General features: G+C 38.0%; 1 protein-coding gene across 1 annotated transcript in view; it reads left to right on the forward strand.

The window, feature by feature from the left end:
• Positions 1–18954, forward strand: part of LOC132397678 (structural maintenance of chromosomes protein 1B-like) — a 106999-nt gene extending 88045 nt beyond the window's left edge. Inside the window, exons 22-25 of the mRNA XM_059976446.1 lie at positions 2491–2642; positions 7231–7300; positions 9490–9600; positions 17204–18954. Of these exons, the coding sequence (XP_059832429.1) occupies positions 2491–2642; positions 7231–7300; positions 9490–9600; positions 17204–17305 (435 nt within the window). The 3' untranslated portion in view covers positions 17306–18954. The remainder of the gene's footprint in view (positions 1–2490; positions 2643–7230; positions 7301–9489; positions 9601–17203) is intronic.
• Positions 18955–19907: the final 953 nt, after the last annotated feature.

A 19907-nucleotide genomic window follows, 5' to 3' on the forward strand; every position in this document is an offset into this window, starting at 1 on the left:
TTGGAAGTTTCACATAATCAGTATTGCTGGAAAGGAATGTAGGGTATTGCTTTCTCTTCCCTTTTCTCATTTGCTGGCTGGAACATTGTGTGTGATTAGCAGAGATACCTCCGCAGGGCTGTACTACATGGTCCAGTCTAAATGGCTCACCTGGTTATGTTGTTTGTATGTTCAGTCACATGACAGATGGGTTTCATTATTACTGTCATTTTGTTCTTATACCAAGTTCTTATGACAGCTGTATCTGAGGAATATACTGGTGAGTGGCTACCATTAACCACTTGTCCCCTGAGTAGGCTTTTCTTCTTTAATACAGGGACTATAATGAGAAGGCACAGCAGATTTGCTTTAGGGAATAATTGTGACTTGTCCCAATTCCAGACCTAAAACCAGCAATAGTCTGCATCAACGGTTCCCAACTTTTTTTTATGCCCTGGACTAATACCATTAAGCAAGGGGTCCTTGGACTCCAGGTTGGGAACCCCTAGTCTAGATGATGCTTTTCCTACAACTAGTAACCATGGAGGTTACTAACAATGGATTTAGCTTTAGGAATAGCATAATCTTATTACTACAGCCATCCTCTGAGGCAAAGTGAAATAGAATGAACTGCAAAACCTGAGTCTCATCCCAAGCTTTTGGCAATTCTGCACTTCCAAAAGCCATTATAACTTTGTTGAGTGTTGTACTTTGCTGCTGAATTTAATGATGAGCTCAGCAGGAATATGGGGCATCAAATGCTTTGCATCCAATCACCAGCTTGTCTTCATCCTCCAAAGTGAGAGACAGTCTTGCCTAAATAGATGGGTAGAGGTAATTATATTCTGTCCTTTATTTCTGACTTACATTTGCAGGTGATTTGGACTTAATGGATTTGATATTCCTTTAGGCCCTGAATCATCTCTGGGTTCTGCTGTGGAATGTTCAATAACATGGGTACAATAAGTCATACCCTTTACCCTGGAAATCACATTCCTGAATCTTCAAGTGCATTTGGGTTGATACCAGCCCAAAGAGATGGAAATTAACTCTTTTCTCCTTCAGAAAATATCTAAATTAAAACTTGCACATGCCTCCCAATAGCTGTTGACTGCTGCAGCTAAGTTGAATGACTGCAGTTCCAGCAGTAACATCTGGCTGATCTTCTGACACTTCTTAAGATACACAAACATTGCTGTTTGGTCATGTAAATGAAAGAGATGTTTCCACAAAACTGATTGTTAAATCTTTGTTCTTATTTGGCAGGTTATTGTGTTTTCTGGGTAATCTCAGAGAGCCTGTGTAGTTGACTATGGCCTCCTTCTTTATAAACTATTGTAAATTCAATAAAAACCCTAAAATAGTCATCAGCACTTCATCATGACATCTAAATCTCCAACAATCTTAAAATGACAATTCAATCAAATGTTCATCATTAACTCCAGTCAGTCAGAAAGGACTCCTTTAAATTCCTGCAGTTGAATACAAAGTTTGCCCTGCATTCTTAATGCTTGCAAGTTTAATCAGCCCAGTTTAGAATTGGTTTTAATGAACATCGCATGAGAATAGATGTCTAAATCTACTGACATTAGTATTCTAGTATGTAAACAATTTATATACTTTTTCTAAGTAATATGAATTGTGTTAAAAATGAGTACATAGAATACTACAGCTCAGTGTAGGCCCCTTAGACCACGATATTGAGCCGACCACTACTCTGAGATCAATCTAACCCTTCCCTCCTACATAATCTTCCATCTATGTGTTTCTTAAAAGCCCCTAATGTATATGCCTCTACTAACATCCCACATAGCCCCTACTCTCTGTGTAAATAACTTAACTCTGACATCCCCCTCCATACTTATCTCCAGTCACCTTAAAATTATGCCCCTTGTCAGATCATGAGTAAAATTGAAAATGTGCGATACAGTCCCATCTTCAGTGATATATAAGGAACAGCTCTCTTATTCAACAGAAACCATATCCAGTTTTTCATTTGAGGTAGTTGAGGAAATACTCATATGCTGCATCTAACTATATGATACATTGTTCACACTTAATCAGTGCAGTTTCTCAGACAAGGACAAAAAACAAGAATCTTTTATTTGAATTTGCTAATTATTTTTGCTGATACTTAATGTAAAAAGGGTATGGGGTAGGGGTTAGAAATAAAATAGAAAATGTTAAAACTTAAATACAATCAGAAAAATTAAGATTGATGAGCTACCTTAGTTTTTTTTAACATATTTGTGAAATAATGTAGTCCTTATGGTTACAGTTTCACTTCAAATAACAACTACCAGATGGGAATAATTTTAAATAAATGGTTAGATTCATAATCTGTAGGCTTAGTTACAGTTCCACATCATATGAATAACATGATATTTGCCTGTCTAATTTACAAGTCTATGATCACTCCTACATGTCCATTATCCCTCCATTCTAATGAGGAAAACCCCATTTTAATTACCTAATTTATAGAAAGTTCAAAGACATTCTGTTCCTTCTTAGGCATTCCTCAGTCCTGAGAACTCTGAGGAACCTTACTTGGATGGTATTGGTTACAACTGTGTGGCTCCTGGGAAACGATTCATGCCTATGGATAACTTGTCAGGAGGAGAAAAGTCAGTAGCAGCATTGGCACTGCTTTTTGCTATTCACAGGTAAACTGAAAATTTCTTAATTTATTTGTAATCTGGAACAATGTCCCCTAATATCCATTTTTCTTTGTTAACTTGAACACAGTTTACCTCAAATTATTACACAGTGGTGAATTCAACATTTAACCAAGTAAACAATGCTGAGGCTCTGGAATTCCAACTGTAAATTCAATAATGGGCATAATGTGATAGCCACAAACTGGTCATCGTTCCCAGTCAGAACACAAAATTAAATAGATTAGGTTTGGAGAAAATAGCAAGTTGTTAAAAGGGTAGGTGTAGTTTTGAAGATGGAGAATAGAATCCCATCATCCATAAGAGGCATAGATTTTGGGCAGTATTATGAAATAGAAAATAAAAGTAAGGTTTATTGGCCACTGTAAATTGCCATCAGCATGTTTTATAAATGAGTAGAAGAACTTGGGCTGTGATGCTGAAAATGTGGGAAAAATAAAAACAGTATTAGAATTAGTAATAAAATATTAGTGTAAATGGCTAGTGACATGGTAGACCAAAGGTCCTGTTTTTTGACTGAATCTGTATGACTGGAGAATTGAATACAGCATTTGTGGAAAAATTCATAAATATAAATTTGACAAACAGGGAAAATTATAGCATATCACAGTAAATGAAGTTATGCAAATAATATTTGTCAAAATAAAATGACAAAATGGCTGTATGGAAAATACCTTAAATAATATCAAATACACGAAAAAAATTACTAAGAAAAATACTCTATTCAGGAGCTAGATCATTAAAATAGTTAATAAAGATAAAATAATTTAACATATTTTCTTTCCATTTACAGTGAAATGTGTACTAACAATGACTCAAAAAACTAATTCTGAATTGGGCATAAATACCTGCCATATTTGTTTTTATAATACTTTGATTCAAAAACTTTTTCTTTAAATTGTTAAATTATGTATGCCACTTAAGTGGGAAAACAGAATTGTAAACTGGTGTTCCAAACATTTGTTATAGGGAAATTACACTGACTTGCATCTAAGGATATAGAGTAATTTTGAATTGAACTAAGAGCTAGCATTGACTTGTAGAAAGTAGGTTGGGTCTGTTATTCAAGTAGACTTCCATAAAAGCTACTTAATAAAAACTTTTGTAGGAAACCATTAATTAGTAGAAGCTGAAATGAGTGGAACTGATGGTGGTTTATTGATCTAACTTGAAAATTGCATAAGTTGCAGGAAATAGTGTGGGAATAATTGGGCAAATACTCAAATTGTCAGGATGGGATGAGTGGATTCCAAAATGGATCTGTTCATCATATTTATAAGTGATTTTGATGATGGGAGAGAAAGCCACAAATCCAAGATTGCTGTGGCATTAGAAACATCTTCTGTGTCTCCAAGAGGTGTTGATTTCCTTACTGGTTGGGCCTTTGCTAATGCTGCACCAATACACTTCTCTTGGAGACCAAATGCAGCTTTCTTTGTTGTTGAGCCAGTGCCAGGTGCATATGCCACAAAAATACCATTCAAATAAATGGAAGAAGTCAGTTACTAGGAGAAGGTAAACAAAGCCTTTTAAAACTAAATTTATCTTTAATTGTGCACATGGTGAATAATTGAATGTATTAAAGTTGATCCCAAAGGTTAAAATACATGAACAGGTCAGACAGCCAGGTAGGTTGGCAAGAGCAGAACTCCTCTAGCTGTCAGAGTTGAGAAATTAAAAATTGCTAACCCTCTCCGATTCTGATCCTCCGATGAGTCTCTGGTCTCCTCCTCCTCCGGAAGTCTATAATCATCTCCTTGGACTTGCTGACATTGACTAAGAGGTGGTTGTTATTGTGCCAATCAGCCAAATTTTTCAATCTCCCTCTTAGATATTGATTTGTCTAATATTTGATTCAGCCTATAACAGTGGTGTCATCAGCAAACTTAAGTTATAGCATTTCTACTATGCTTAGCCGCACAGTCATAAGCATAAGGCAAGTCTGTCAGGATCATCTATTGTATCTGGTGCTCCTAGTGTGGCCTCCTCTATATCAGTGAAATTGGGGGACCACTGTATCGAGCACCTGTCTGCAGGATTTCATGCCTGCTATCCATTTCTGTTTGACTTCTTGTTCCCATTCTGACATGTCTGTACATGGCCTCAACTGCTATGATGAGGCCAAACTGAGGATATAGGTACAGCGCCTCATTCTGTCTGGGTAGCCTCCCATTTGATAGCATGAATATTGATTTCTCCAACTTCTGATAATACTCCCCCTCCCTTCATCTCTCCTTCCATTCCCTTTTCTGGTATACTTTTACCCCTTCTCCTCAGTTGTGCATCACTTCCCTCTGGTCCCTTTCTCCTTCCTTTTCTTCCTTGGTCTACTTTCCCCTCCTATTAGATTATTTCTTCTTCAGCCATTTACAGATTCCACTTAGCACCTCACTTTATATCTCCCCCCTCATCTGGTGGCATCTATCACCTGCTAGCTTGTACTCCTCTTCCCCCACTTTCCTATTCTAGTTTCTGCCCACTTACCCAGTCCCCGTGAAGGGTATTGAGCAGAAAAGTTTACTTTTAAAGGGAAATAAATGTTTATTGATGCAGTGATGCAGGTGGATGCTTCCCTGGTGACATGGATTATTTATTACCTGACTGGCAAACCGCAGTACATGCACTTGCAACACTGTGTGTCAGACAGAGTGGTCAGCAGTACTGGGGCTCCACAGGGGACTGTCCTGTCCCCCTTTCTCTTCACCATCTACACCTCGGACTTCAGCTACAACACAGAGTCTTGCCATCTTCAGAAGTTTTCTGATGACTCTGCCATAGTTGGATGCATCTGCAAGGGAGATGAGGCTGAGTACAGGGCTACGGTGGGAAACTTTGTCACATGGTGAGAGCAGAATCATCTGCAGCTTAATGTGAAAAAGACTAAGGAGCTGGTGGTGGACCTGAGGAGGGCTAAGGCACCAGTAACCCCTGTTTCTATTTAAGGGGTCAGTGTGGACATAGTGGAGGATTACAGATAACTGGGGATATGAATGGACAATAAACTGGACTGGTCAAAGAACACTGTCTACAAGAAGGGTCAGAGCCGTCTCTATTTCCTGAGGAGACTGAGGTGCTTTAACATCTGCCAGACGATGCTGAGGATGTTCTACGGGGCTGTGGTGGCCAGTGCTATCATGTTTGCTGTTGTGTGCTGGGGCAGCAGGCTGAGGGTAGCAGACACCAACAGAACCAACAGACTCATTCGGAAGGCCAGTGATGTTGTGGGGGTGGAACTGGACTCTCTGATGGTGGTGTCTGAAAAGAGGATGCTGTCCAAGTTGCATGCCATCTTGGACAATGACTCCCATCCACTCCATAATGTACTGGTTAGGCACAGGAGTACATTCAGCCAGAGACTCATTCCACCGAGATGTAACACTGAGCGTCATAGGAAGTCATTCCTACCTGTGGCCATCAAACTTTATAACTCCTCCCTCGGAGTTCCTCCAGCATTTTGTGTGTGTTGCCTTTGAATGTAATCGGCTGCTTGATCTGAGGCAACTTCATCTCAGAGTACTGTTGAATCAGTGCTTCACTACTTGACCATTTGGAAGTAGTACAAAGTACCAAGTGCAAAGAATATATTTTTGATAGAGTATTTCAGTGTCAATCACCAAGAGTAGTTTTGGTAACACCACCATTGTCCATGTTCTAAAGGCTACCACATGGGGCCTTCAGCAGGTGGTGAATTGTCCAATATGAGGGATAAATACTCCTGACCTTGTCCTCACTAAACTACCTATCTACCTATATCTATGTTCATGTTGGTAGAAATGATCATGACACATTCCTGATGGCCTCAAGATCTCAATTTCCAGCAAATAATACCCTTCATAATATTTTGTAGCACTAGAATCATGTCAAATTGAGAAAACCTTTGATCCAGATCCAATTAGGTCATGTTGGAGAATTCACCACCTAATGTAGGCCACATGTGAGAACCATATCCGTGAAGGTGTTGAAGATCTTACTATCAGTAGAATGTATCCAATGCGTTCTGTAAGCATTCATTTGTAACATTATAGTTGCTATAAAGCTAGAAATTTTATCCTGATTCAATGAATATTACAGAGGGTATGCTGAGAGCAGCACTAAATATATCTAAAAAAATGGAACATGACCACTCAACTCAAGGCTATGTGCTTTTTCTGATTACCCCCTTTTTGTTGAAAAACTTTGGCAATCTACTTCAAAGGAAACATTACATAGAATAACTAGAATGACATTTAGGTTCTAAAGATTAACTCACCGAAATGAAAGGTTTATTCCTGAAATTTAAAAGATTCAGCTGTTCAAAGAGAATCAGATAGGGTGTATGGAGACCAATTTCTACTGTTAGAGTATCTAGACTTGGTAGTGTGTCTTAAAAATTAGATCCATGATTGGTGAATTTTAATCTAAATCTCATTAATTATTTAGACTTGTGAGGGAAAGGTTTATAAGTTCAGAGATCTGCCCCACTGTGATTTCACTGAATTTGTTGATTGGCTAAGTAATCTACTCCTGTTCCTATGTTCACTAAAGAGAAAAGCACAAGTATATACTGTATATTTAAATAGATCTTTGTCTATTTCAGTTATCGGCCAGCTCCTTTTTTTGTGCTTGATGAAGTTGATGCTGCCTTGGACAACACAAACATTGGAAAAGTAAGTTATGTGCTGTAAAAGTACAAAATTGTTTAATGTCATTTCTAGTATTCAAGTGTAAAGGGAAACAAAATAATTATTACTCTGGATCTGATGCAACACAAGTAATAATAATAAGAACTTTAAAAAAACACAATAAATACAAATACATAAGCTGGCTTATATACATTGATTGTATTTACATAATATGATGCTAGGTACAGGAGTGTCTGTACATAAGTTGACTCTGACATAAATGATAAAGTTGTGGTGGGAGGAGTTGTGGGTTGGGTTAGTGGGTGAGTCCTTACTTCTTGGGGAAAGTAACTATTTTTAAGTCTGGTGATCCAGGCGTGAATGACAAACAGTCTCTGAACAGGGTGGGTGGGATTCTTCATGATGTTGCTGACATTTTTCTAGCACCTTTCTGTATATATGTGCTTGAAGTGGATTTCCCAACATTTACCAAAAAAATTAAGAATTCTCACTATTATTGTAGCAGTGTTAAAATGTTAAGACTAAGATTTAAGACTACATAAGATTGTATGTTATTCCAGAATATTGAGGAATTATATGCAAGGCTTTTATTGTTCTTTGTGCTGTTTAACACAGCCATGTGGAATGCTCAAAGCAATATTGTACACATTTGATAGTGAAGCGCCAACTCTTTCTAATGTGCTAAAGCTTACAAAGGTAAAAAAACTTAAATGCATTTCAAATCCATGAAAGATACTTTTACTAAAGTTAAAGTTTACAAAAGGAAGGAGTAACATACATTAGTTTTACACTTAAATATTGAATGTCAGCTAGCAGTTGCTGAGAGCAAGTACTTATGCATGTTTCTCATAAGGAATAACTGGGCAACAGGAGTTTAATGCAATAGAGTAAATTAGCATCAAATGATTGACTTGCTAGAGCATTCTAACATGACGTACCATATTTAATTCTTTGAAATGGATAGTAAAAGTAAAAGTAGGATTATGTAACAATACAGATTACAGTCAGAAGCAGATACAGTCAGCCCTCCTTATCCACGAGGGATTGGTTCCGAGACCCCTCGTGGATACCAAAATACGCAGATGCTCAAGTCCCTTATTCAACCTGTCTCAATCGGTGGATCTTAGACCCAGCGGAACCCAAGACCTTATTTAACCAGTCTCAGTGCGGTGAACATTAGGACCCAGTGGCAGAGATCTGAATCCGCAGTGTTTCTGTTCACAAAAGTAATCACAATAACGATTGAAAATAAAGTGGAAATAATAAAGCGATCAGAAAGAGATGAAACGCCATCTGTCATTGGAAAAGCGTTAGGCTGCATTTGGTCAACAATTGGAACAATTTTAAAGGATAAAGTGAGAAAGGCTGTGCCCCAATGAAAGCTACAATCATTACTAAGCAACGCAGTGGTTTAATTATTGGGTTTTGGGTTTTTGATACTCCACATCAACCCAGCACGGTGGAGAGCCCACTTGGGAGCGATCTATCACTAGATCGAACTCGGGAACTTCCTGAGACCGGTGCTGAAACATACGTTCTTAAGTGTTTTATATGCATAAAAAGGTAAAATATATACTATATACAAATGCAAACGTTTGACTAACTGAAGCTAAATAATACTGGATGTACCTGTTCTGACCTTCTTAGGAAGAGAACTTCTGATTTTTTTCGATCCTGATCCACGATAACCCACGCACATCCTCCTGTATAAATTAAATCATCTCTAGATTACTTATAACACCTAATACAATGTAAATGCTGCATAAAATAGTTGTTATACTGAATTGTTTAGGGAATAATGACAAGAAATAAAGTCTGTACATGCTCGAACTACAAGTGCTGGAAGAGCACTTCCGGGTTTTCGCGATTAACGGTTGGTTGAATTGAATAAGGAGGGCTGACTGTATACTCCTCAGTGAGCTTTCAGGTTTGGATCAGAGTTTTTGTGAATTAGATAAATCCTTAAGGAAAGTGAATATGATGGATGGAGAGAAATACTAGTGAAGAATAACTTTGCCTAATAATGAATCTATAACACTTGGTTGGTACATACATGCTGCATCTTTCTTAACATTGTTCATTGCAGTGAATTATGATTATCATTGTTGGGTGGAAAATAGGAAAAAACTGTACCATTTCCAGAATCAGCTAGCCATTTATGAGCTATAGTGTCTCAGCTGCCATTTTCAAAAATCTTATGTTCCTATGCTCAGGTTACAAATTACATCCGAGAACAATCCAAGAAGAGCTTTCAAGTGATTGTGATTTCACTAAAGGAAGAATTCTATTCAAAAGCTGATGCATTAATTGGTGTATATCCAGAGGTACAGTTCCAATCAGGAAATTTGCAAATTTAAGTAACATGTTTTTGAGTTACTGTTTTATGTTTCAGCATTGACCTTACATTATCAATTTGCTATATGGGGTAGATTCAGGTCAGAGGAGGTTCATACTGGGTCTCCTTGAACAACTGTGGACTGTCAACAGCAGAGAACATAAACAATCTGTAAGCTCTTGGCCCGTTTTATCCTTCTCAATCATTACAACCAATCCAGAGGATCTATATTCTATGAGGAGGCTGTAGGGCAAATAGCATGCATCAGATATAGTTAAGATGAGGTATCAACCTGATGAAGCTGTAATATAAGACTTGCTACTGCTAAGCAGATGCTTAACGTTTCCACAAGTTCCATCAAATTATATTACAAATTTAAGTTCTACCACATCTACTCATCAAGTAGTGAGGAAAGGAACTGTACAAATTCCTTATTATGGCAGGACCCAGAATGTAAAACAAAATCCAAACAAAAGCACCAAGTAGATGATTCATTCTTTCCAAGATTCATACCATTACAGAAGCTAGTCTTCATCCATTCCATGTATTATCAAGAAATGGTTAAGAGCACTATGCTTGGTATACAGAACTAGATAAGATCTGCAGATCATTACCAAATTTGGTTTTTGCCAAGACTACTCAGCTTTAAAGGTCGTAGAATCCTTGATCCAAATACAAACCAAGGAGCTGAATGACAGATGAGATGAGAATAACTGTCTTGACATCATCAGCAACATGAGAGAACATCAAGAAGGGAATGCTTTTCATGCTTCTGCTTTTTGGAAGTCACTCATTACAATTCCATGGCATTATAGGAATTCCTCAGGGCAGTGATGTAGGCTTAACTATCTTCAACTGTTTCAGACTTTCCCTTATGGTCAGAATTAAGTTCATGTTTGTGCAATATTCAATATCATTCACAATTCCTCAGCAAATAAAGCATTTGGTACCTGTATGCAGCAAGTCCCAAACATGGACTGATAATTTAAGTAAACTTCATTGTCAGAGTCTAAATCTGAGAACTCCCTGACCAACTGCATTGTAGCACTCTTAAGTAAAATTGCTGCCTCATGGTTGAAATGACCTGTGTTCAACCCCGATCTCTTGAGTTTACACTTACTCCCCATCCTTGCATGGGTTTTGCTTGAATCCTCCAGTTTCCTCCTACATCCCAAAAATACATGGGTTGGTAGGATGTGATCAATGTAAATTGTCCTTTGCGTGTAGGTGAGTGGTAGAGTCTGGGGTGGAGGATGGGGAGTGAGTTGTTTATGAGAATAAAATATCAGTGTAAGTGGATGAAGCTTGTAGAGACTCCGTTTCTGTGCTGTATGATTCACAAATGCATTAGAGTATCTTCAGTAGTTGAGTTGTAGTGATTCAAGGAAACCATTCATCAAAGTTCAATAACGACACGGAATAAATGGTGGATTTACTAACATTACCAAAACAATAATTAAAGATATCAGATTATAACGTTTCCCCAAGATGACAACATTTTCTTGATGTACAAGTTAGGATTCTTTGGCATTCACCTAGCAGTCTTGTTGACACATACTGCTGGATTATAATGGGCTATAAAATAACTCCACTGTTTCCTCTAAGGTTGGAAATCTAACCCTCAGTATTTTGGAGTCTTAGAGAGATATAGCATGGTAAAGGACTCTTTGGCTCTCCAAGTCCATGACAGAATAGGGTACTTATTTTTGTACTCATTTTACCTTCAGCCAGTTATTTTCCCACATTTAAGGAGAACCAGAGTGGTAGGAGTGTGAAATGAACAGCCAGCAGAGGTGGTGAATGCAAGTTCAGTTGTAATTTGTAAGAGAAGTTTGGATAGGATCAGAGAGCTGTAGTCCACCAAGATGGGACTAGGCCGGGGTCAGCAACCTTTACCACTGAAAGAGCCATTTGGACCCGTTTCCCACAGAAAAGAAAACACTGGGAGCCACAAAACCCGTTTGACATTTAAAATGAAATAACACTGCATACAATGTTTTTTTTTGCCTTTATGCTATGTATAAACAAGCTATAATGTGTTGCATTTATGAAATCGATGAACTACTGCAGAGAAAACGAAATTACATTTCTGCATGCAACAAAAACATTTTGAACTCCGAAAAAAAGACGTTGGGTTGAAGGTTACTTTTAAGTAAAATACTCAATGTCTATTTGAGTCCTTCTTGTATTTATGAAAAACGCCAAACTTAAATTTTCCGCCAGCAGCAAACCAAAAATAACGTCAGCCAGCTGTCAACCTGAAAAATAAAAGGACTATTTCTCTGAACAATGAAAAAATATGAATATAAGTAAAATAATAGGCAATTAAAATATTTATCATACTTGGTTAATGGGATTTCTGCTCCTGGACCTCAGCGCACAGCGTCTGCACATTAGGGCTGTATGACGTCACCTTCATCTTTACACAGGATCGCAAGCTGTCATCTGTGAGGCGTGCGCGATGTTTGTTTTTAATAAAGTTCATGTTGGAGAACACCTGCTCACATACATATGTGGATCCAAAGATCGACAGGACTCCAAGCGCATACTTTTTAATGTTTACATAAATGTCAGGGATAGCATTCCATGTTTCGAACACAAGTTTATCCGGTTTGGGGAGGTTTTCAATATCACTCCATTTGTGATTCTGAGCAAGAACGGCCTTCTGATGGGCAACATCTTCAAGGTCTGCTGTCAAGCGTCTACACTTGGACACCCATATGTCTTTGTCGGCTATGTCGACCAGTTCCATCTCAAGATCAGGTTGACTCACACCTGCCAATGCAGTCGTATTCAGTAGGGATGGATCGATGCTTAGGGGAGTGACCGGGAAGGATAATGTGTTTTTTTCCTCTCTGAACTCACAGAAGCATTTCCCAAACGATGTTTGCATTGCGATGATTGCAGAATGTAAATACTCCGAATTTATCATGTCGTGACCTTGTTTGAACTCTCTCAAATTGGGGAAGTGAGACAATGTGCCTTTCTGTAAATCTCTGGCAAGCACTGGCAACTTGCGCTCGAATGCCAAAACATCCTCCAACATGTGTAGGGCTGTACGTCCTTTCCCCTGAAGAGCTGTGTTCAGCGTGTTCAGGTGCGCTGTCATGTCTACCATGAAGTGTAGATTTTCCAGCTACTTTGGCTGTTCCAGCTCAGGAAAGGTGAGCCCTTTGCTGCCCAGGAAAGTTTTCACTTCTTCCAGACACGCGACAAAGCGTTTCAGCACCTCCCCTCTGGACAGCCAGCGATAAAAACACGTTGTAGCGGTGTGCTAGACGCAGTCAGTAAACTGCAGTCAAAGATAACTTTATTCGAACTAAACAGCCTTGCTTTTAAGCCTCCCTCAACCCACCCCCCATGGGCGTGGATGCTCCAAAAGACACGTACTCACAAACCCCTGTAGGCTATCTCCCTTAGCCTGAACGCTGGCTAATTGTGAGCCGGTTCAGATGTGCCAGGAAATGGGTCGCCACAACGTTTTATTTAGATTGTACAAGATCACCATAATCTTCAAATTTAGAATTACATTTCAAAAACTAACAAACCAACATAAAATACATTTCAATTAAATACTGACCATTTATTTTCCAAAGCCACAGGGAGCCGCAGCACAGAGATGAAAGAGCCGCGGGTTGCCGACCCCCGGACTAGGCAGAAAATACAGATCGGCACAGATTGAATGGGTTGAAGTACTTGTATGTATGGAGCTGCTCTAATGACAGTACCTGAAATTCTACCAATCATTTATACACTAGGAGCAATTTACAGTGCCTATAAAAAGTATTCACCTCCCTCCCCCCCGGAAATTTTCATGTTTTATTGTCTTACAATATTGAATCACAGTGCATTTAATTTCCTTGATCAACAGAAAAAGACTCTTTCATGTCAAAAGTGAAAACAAATCTCTACAAAGGGATCTAATTTGATTACAAATTTAAAACACGAAATTGATTGCTTGAGTATTCACTCCCTTCAAGTCAGTATTTAGGAGCTACACCTTTAGCAGCAATTACAGCCTTGAATCTGTGTGGATAGGTCTTTATCAGCTTTGCACATCTAAAGACTGCAATTTTTCCCCATTTTTCTTTACAAAACTGTTCAAGCTCTGTCATATTGCATGGGGATTGTGAGTGAACAGCCCTTTTCAAGTCCAGCCACAAATTTTCAATTGGATTGAAGTCTGGACTCTGACTTGGCCACTCCAGGACATTGACTTTGTTGTTTTTAAGCCATTCCTGTTTAGCTTTGGCTTTATGCTTGGGGTCATTGACTTTCTGGAAAACAAATCTTCTTCCAAGTCACAGTTCTCATGCAGACTGCACCAGGTTTTCCTCCAGGATATCGTGGTATTTTGCTGCATTAATTCTACCCTCTACTTTCACAAGCCTTCCAGGGCCTGCTGCAGTGAAGCATCGTGGTAGGGATGGTGTGTTTTTGATGATGTGCATAATGTTCAGTCTGTTGGCCAAAAAGCTCAATTTTGGTTTCATCAGTCCAAAGGACCTTCGTCCAGCTGACCAGAGTCTCCCACGTGCCTTCTGGCAAACTCTAGCTGAGATTTCATGTGAGCTTTTCTCAACATTGGCTTTCTCTTTGCCACTCTCCCATAAAGCTATAACTGGTGAAGCACCAGCACAACAGTTGTTATATGTACAGGGTCTCCCATCTCAGCCACTGAAACTTGTTACTCTTCCAGACTTGTCATAGGTCTCTTGGTGGCCTCCCTCACTAGTCCCCTTCTTGCACGGTCACTTTGTTTTTGAGGACGGTGTGCTGCAGGCAGATCTACAGCTGCGCTGTATTCTTTCCATGTCTTGATGATTGACTTAACTACTGCGAGATATTCAGTGACTTGGAAATTATCTTGTATCCATCTCCTGCCTTGTGCTTTTCAATAACTCTTTTGCAGAGTTACTTAAAGTGTTCTTTTGTCTCCATGGTGTAGTTTTCGCCAGGATAGACAATAGGTGCAGGAGTAGGCCATTTGGCACTTCGAGCCAGCACCATCATTCAATGTGATCATGGCTGATCATCCACATTCAGTACCCTGTTCCTGCCTTCTCTCCATATCCCTTGACTCTGCTATCTTTAAGATACTGACTCACCAGCAGCAGGACCTTCCAGATACAGGTGTATTTTTACTACAGTCGATTGAAACACCTTGACTGCACAGATTTCCATTTAATTATTTTTGTGGCTTCTAAAATTGATTAGCTGCACCAGTGATGCTTTGGTGTGTCATATTAGGGGGGAGTTGAATAATTATGCAATCAATTATTGTGTTTTATATTTGTAATTAGTTTAGATCACCTTGTAGCGATCTGATTTCCCCATGACATCTGAAGAGCCTTTTTCTGTTGATCGGGAAAATTAAATCCACTGTGATTCAATGTTGTAAAATAATAAAACATAAAAACTTCCAAGAGGGTGAATTTTTTTATAGGCACTGTACAGTGATCCAGAGAAAGCCTGCACTGTCACTGAAAGAATGTGTAAATGCCACAGACAGGACCCAAGGTCAGGATTGAACCCCAGATTGCTGAAGCTGTGAAGCAACTGTTTTACTAGCAGTGCCTCTGTATCACTCACAGTGCATTAGGTCCAGTTGGAAATCAAAGCCAACTTTTCATCGATAGAGGGAAATTGGAAATTAATTAAAGATGGTTGATGTTTATTTTTTTCAAACAAGATGGAGAAACAGTTGAAGGCAGGTGGTAGGCTGAAAAAAAAAATTAAGTTACAGCAAAATTAGTATGATAACAGATAAATTAAAACTTGAAAAGAAAAATCTGGTAGGGACAAAAATTTGCAGGCTTTACAACTCTTAAGTCAAGCATAATACACTATAGAGTTGTTTCTAGAAGGTTGTGGAGGAGTTGGAGAGAATGCAGAAGAGGTCAACAAGGATGTGGCCTGGATTGGTGTGTATGAGCTATAACAAACAGGACAAACTTGGATTATCTTCTTGGATTAACTTTACATATTTCTCTGATAGAAATATGTAAAATTATGTGACGCACAAATTGGTTAGTCTTTTACCCCCAGGCTGGAAATGTCAAATAGTAGAGGCATAAATTTAAGGCAAGGGGGCGAGGTTTAAAGCAGATTTGTCAGGCATGTTTTTTGTTTTACGCAATGTGTGGTAGGCGCCTGCAACAACACACTGCTGGGTGAGATGGTATTTTGACAGGTGTGTGAACAGGCAATGAATAGAGCAAAATAATAAGGTGCTAATTTGTTTTGATTGAGATCATGGCCAGAAGGGACTGATCTTTGCATTGTATAACAGAAATTCATTTCTACCAACTCCTACAATTCTATTGCTCAGATGTAAATCTCACTTTATATGGAAGTAATTGGAAGAATATCTCTCCATGTAATGAGAATTGCAATTGAAAAAAGGTTAATCAATCTTGATTTTATTTACAATGCTTGATTCCATGTAGCATGATTTTTTGGAGGGAAATTGTAACTATTCACCTGCTTCAATTTTTTTTAAGTTGCAAAGTATGACTCATGGAAAATAGTGGATAGATATTGAGAATTCACCAAGTTGCTAATGTAATATCCAAAAGTTTATACAGTATTAGCATTTTCTCAAGCAGTCTACTCTGTACAGTAGATAAATTGAACAGATTCAATTAGTAACATGCTCAAAATGCTGGAGGAACTCAAGCAAGTCAGGTAGCATCTATGGAGATGACTGTTTTAGGCGGAGACCCTTCATCAGGACTATAAGGGAATGGAGAAGATGCCAGAATAAAAATGTGGGGAAAAGGAAGGAGGATAAGCCAGAAGGTGATTGGTGAAACAGGTGGGTTGGAAGAGTAAAGGGCTGCAGAAGAAGGAGTCTGATAGAAGAGTGGACCGTGAGAGAAAGGGAAAAAGGAGGAGCACCAGGGGAAGGTGAGGAGAAGAGGTTAGAGTGAGGAATAGAAGAAGAGGGAAGGAGCAGGGGGAACAATAAATTACCTGAAAGAGAAATCGATGTTCATGCCTTCAGGTTGGAGGCTACCTCGGAGGAGTATGAGGTGTTGCTCCTCCATTCTGAGTATAGCCTCATCGTGGCAGAAGAGGAAGCCATTATCAATGTGAAGGAGCAACATCTCATATTCTGTCTAGGTAGCCTCCAACGATGGAATGAACATTGGTTTCTCCTTACAGTATTTTCCTCTGCCCCTTCCATCTTCTATTCCCCATTCTGGCCTCTTACCTCATTTCCTCACCTGCTTGTCACCTCCCCTGGTGCCCCACCGTATCTTTCTCCTATGGTCCACTCTCCTATCAGCTTCCTCCTTCTCCATCCCTTTACCTTTTCCAACCACCTGGCTTCATCTATCACCTTCAAGCTTGTCTTCCTTCCCCTCTCCTCACTTTTTTAGTCTGGCATCTTTCCCTTACCCTTCCTTTCCAGTTCTGATGAAGGATCTAGGCCTGAAACGTCAACTGTTTATTCATTTTCATAGATGCTGCCTGACCTGTTGAGTTTCTCCAGCATTTTATCTGTGTTGCTGTGGATTTTCAGCATCTGGGGAATGGGTTTAATATTTAAATAATGAAACACTGAAATATACTGATTTCTTTTGCAGCAAGGTGAATGCATGTCCAGTCAACTTTTGACCTTCGACCTTACACTTTACAAAGAAAATACCAAATCGGAACAGCAGCAACAGCCAAGTCAGGATGATTAATATGATATATACTTAGGTTTAAGATAAAACCAGTGAGTTGAACCAAAATGTTACGTTTCACTTGTTATCTTTAAACACTGGTTATCTTTATTGTTTCCAACTCTGTTGAATAAGGAATTCCCGTTCAAATATTTTGCATGTTTTGGTTGCTCTGAAAGTTTAAGGACAGACAAAAAAAGAAATAAGGCACCATTTAATTGATGTTAATTTGACTTTGCAACTATCCCACAAACACTACTTGACCAGAAGTTAAGATTCAGCTTCTCCACACCTCAACCTACCTTAAATCAGGTCATTTGAATATAAACAATACATAATACAGATTTTTAATCAATTTCAGAAATGTTTTCAAATCTTTAAATAAACCACAGACATTTTTGGTTAATGTAACACTTTTGTACTTTTACTTTTCTGAGAACAATTATCTGTCCAAGTCAGAAAATGGCATTGAAGAGGTGATCAATATTGTGCTTAGTACAGGGAACCTAATGATCACATTTATCCTTTTAAGAAGTTGCTATAGAAAATAAGAGTAACAATAATGATGAGTTATTCAAAAGATTTTAAAGGTAGATACAGCTTCTGCAGTGAATTCCTAATAAAATGATAGTATTTCAGTATTGAGGAAAAATACATGGAGAAATATTTTAGAAAGTATAAAAATCACGTTTGACAGTTTTACTCCCATTGAAGGATTGAGATTCTATCTTTGTATTGCATAATGCTGGTTTAGTTGCCACAATGCCAGCTACAAATTCATATAAACTTGTGCAACAGGGTTCACATTGAATATGGCCTATGTACACATTAGAATCTAGCAGCTCAACTTTTACTTTACAGTGGACATCAATCAGTCAGCATCTTGAACACAATGAATCCATGAACTTATTACAGCAATAAGTTCAGCAATACAGTGCCAAGTATAGCAATAACAGTGCCAAAATGATGGTTCCATGCAATAGGCACCATATCTGTAATGCATTGTTTGTTGCAAACAGTTGAATTGAAAACATTTTGTTGTCACCTTCTTCAGTTGCATCTCAGGCTTTTAATTTTGTTTCTTAAAGCTGCTCAATTTTTATCTAAATGTATATATGTTTTATTTAGATTTTAAGTACTAGTTCTATATTCATTGCCTGGATGATGCACCATTTCTTTCAACCTTGTTTTTTTGTGTATTTTTGAGCTGAAGTTGACACAATTTAAAAGTCTGAAAAGTGGAGGTGAAAATTTGCTTAACACTGAATGCCATAAAAGTCGTAATTTTAGGCATAATTTTGAAAAAGTGAGCAGAAGACTGATGGGTACTTGAGTGAATTGTTAGGAACATTATGTATTAAATTTAATAGAAGGCCAAGGCAAAACAGAGAAATAGAGATTGAAAGGATTAATGCCTGAATGATTCAATTGCCTGAAAGGAAACAATTATTGCCTGCATATTAATAGGCTGATAGAGTAAAGGACAAAAAGGAGCCATTATTGACATAGCTTTCACAAGGAAAACAGAAAATGAGACAAAAGAAAAAGATGAACAGCAGGCAAGGTAGCAAAGAGAAGCATGATAAACTATGTAGGAAACAAGCCACAGATTGTGGAATGATGCACTAGTTCTAAAATAGAAATGTTGAGTTTCAACTAACAATTGAGATGGTTGCTTATGTAATGTTTTGTTTAGTTGGAAAATACTATTTATGTATTTGACCTCTCGTAATAAAAGTTGAGCATTTCCATTTGTATGTATGATTTAAATTAGAGAAATTGAAAACTTTCAATATGAACAAGTTTTTAATTAAACCAATGCCTTGATGTTGTACATGACAAATGCCTAATATTGGCAAGAACTTATATTAATATGGCATTATATTGAATTATTATTCAACCAAAATTGGTTGAAAGGGTCTTCTTTTTACCTATAGGTGGTCTACTCTTTCACTTATCCAGCTTTTATCTCACCTCAATATTGTTGATGTCAGAATGCAGGTGAAAATGGTAATTGACAAAACATTTTATACTTATCTAAAGAGACCACTGATGTTCTTAAAAGGCTCCAGCAAAAGGAAAATCGTGAAAATCTTTCTAAATTGCTAATCATGAATTCATTATTTCTTATTCAGGTGGAGAAGCTGCACATTACCAAACCAATGCACAATGTTTAATGCTGAGTTAATGCAGTCAAAACTTTTATTGAAAATGCACAAGTTTGTTTTTAATGTGCCATTTCCTAATTTTGACAATGCTACAAGCAATATAAAGTAATGTGAAAGCCATTTTTAAACAAATCTTTTCTTTCAAAAATAAGGCAAAATGCAGCACGTAGTGAAAAACAGACTTCTCAAATTGTTCTTTAGATTTGTATACAATCCAAATAATCATTATTTTCTTGTAATTTGATATGTTACTATGAAAAATGCATTACCTAATTAATTCTCTAAGCAGATCAAATAGTACGTCTTTAAAAATGTCCATTATTTGCTGTCTTCAGGGATAGAAGGAAGTAAAGTAGTAAGTATGCAAGATGGAATACAGCAAGAATTTTGCATCCTGCTGGGTATTTTTTGAGTTCTAATTTATAAAACCATGTAAGTATACCCCTCTTCCCCTT

Source organism: Hypanus sabinus, chromosome 8, assembly GCF_030144855.1.
Source record: "Hypanus sabinus isolate sHypSab1 chromosome 8, sHypSab1.hap1, whole genome shotgun sequence".
Taxonomy (NCBI): Eukaryota; Metazoa; Chordata; class Chondrichthyes; order Myliobatiformes; family Dasyatidae; genus Hypanus; species Hypanus sabinus.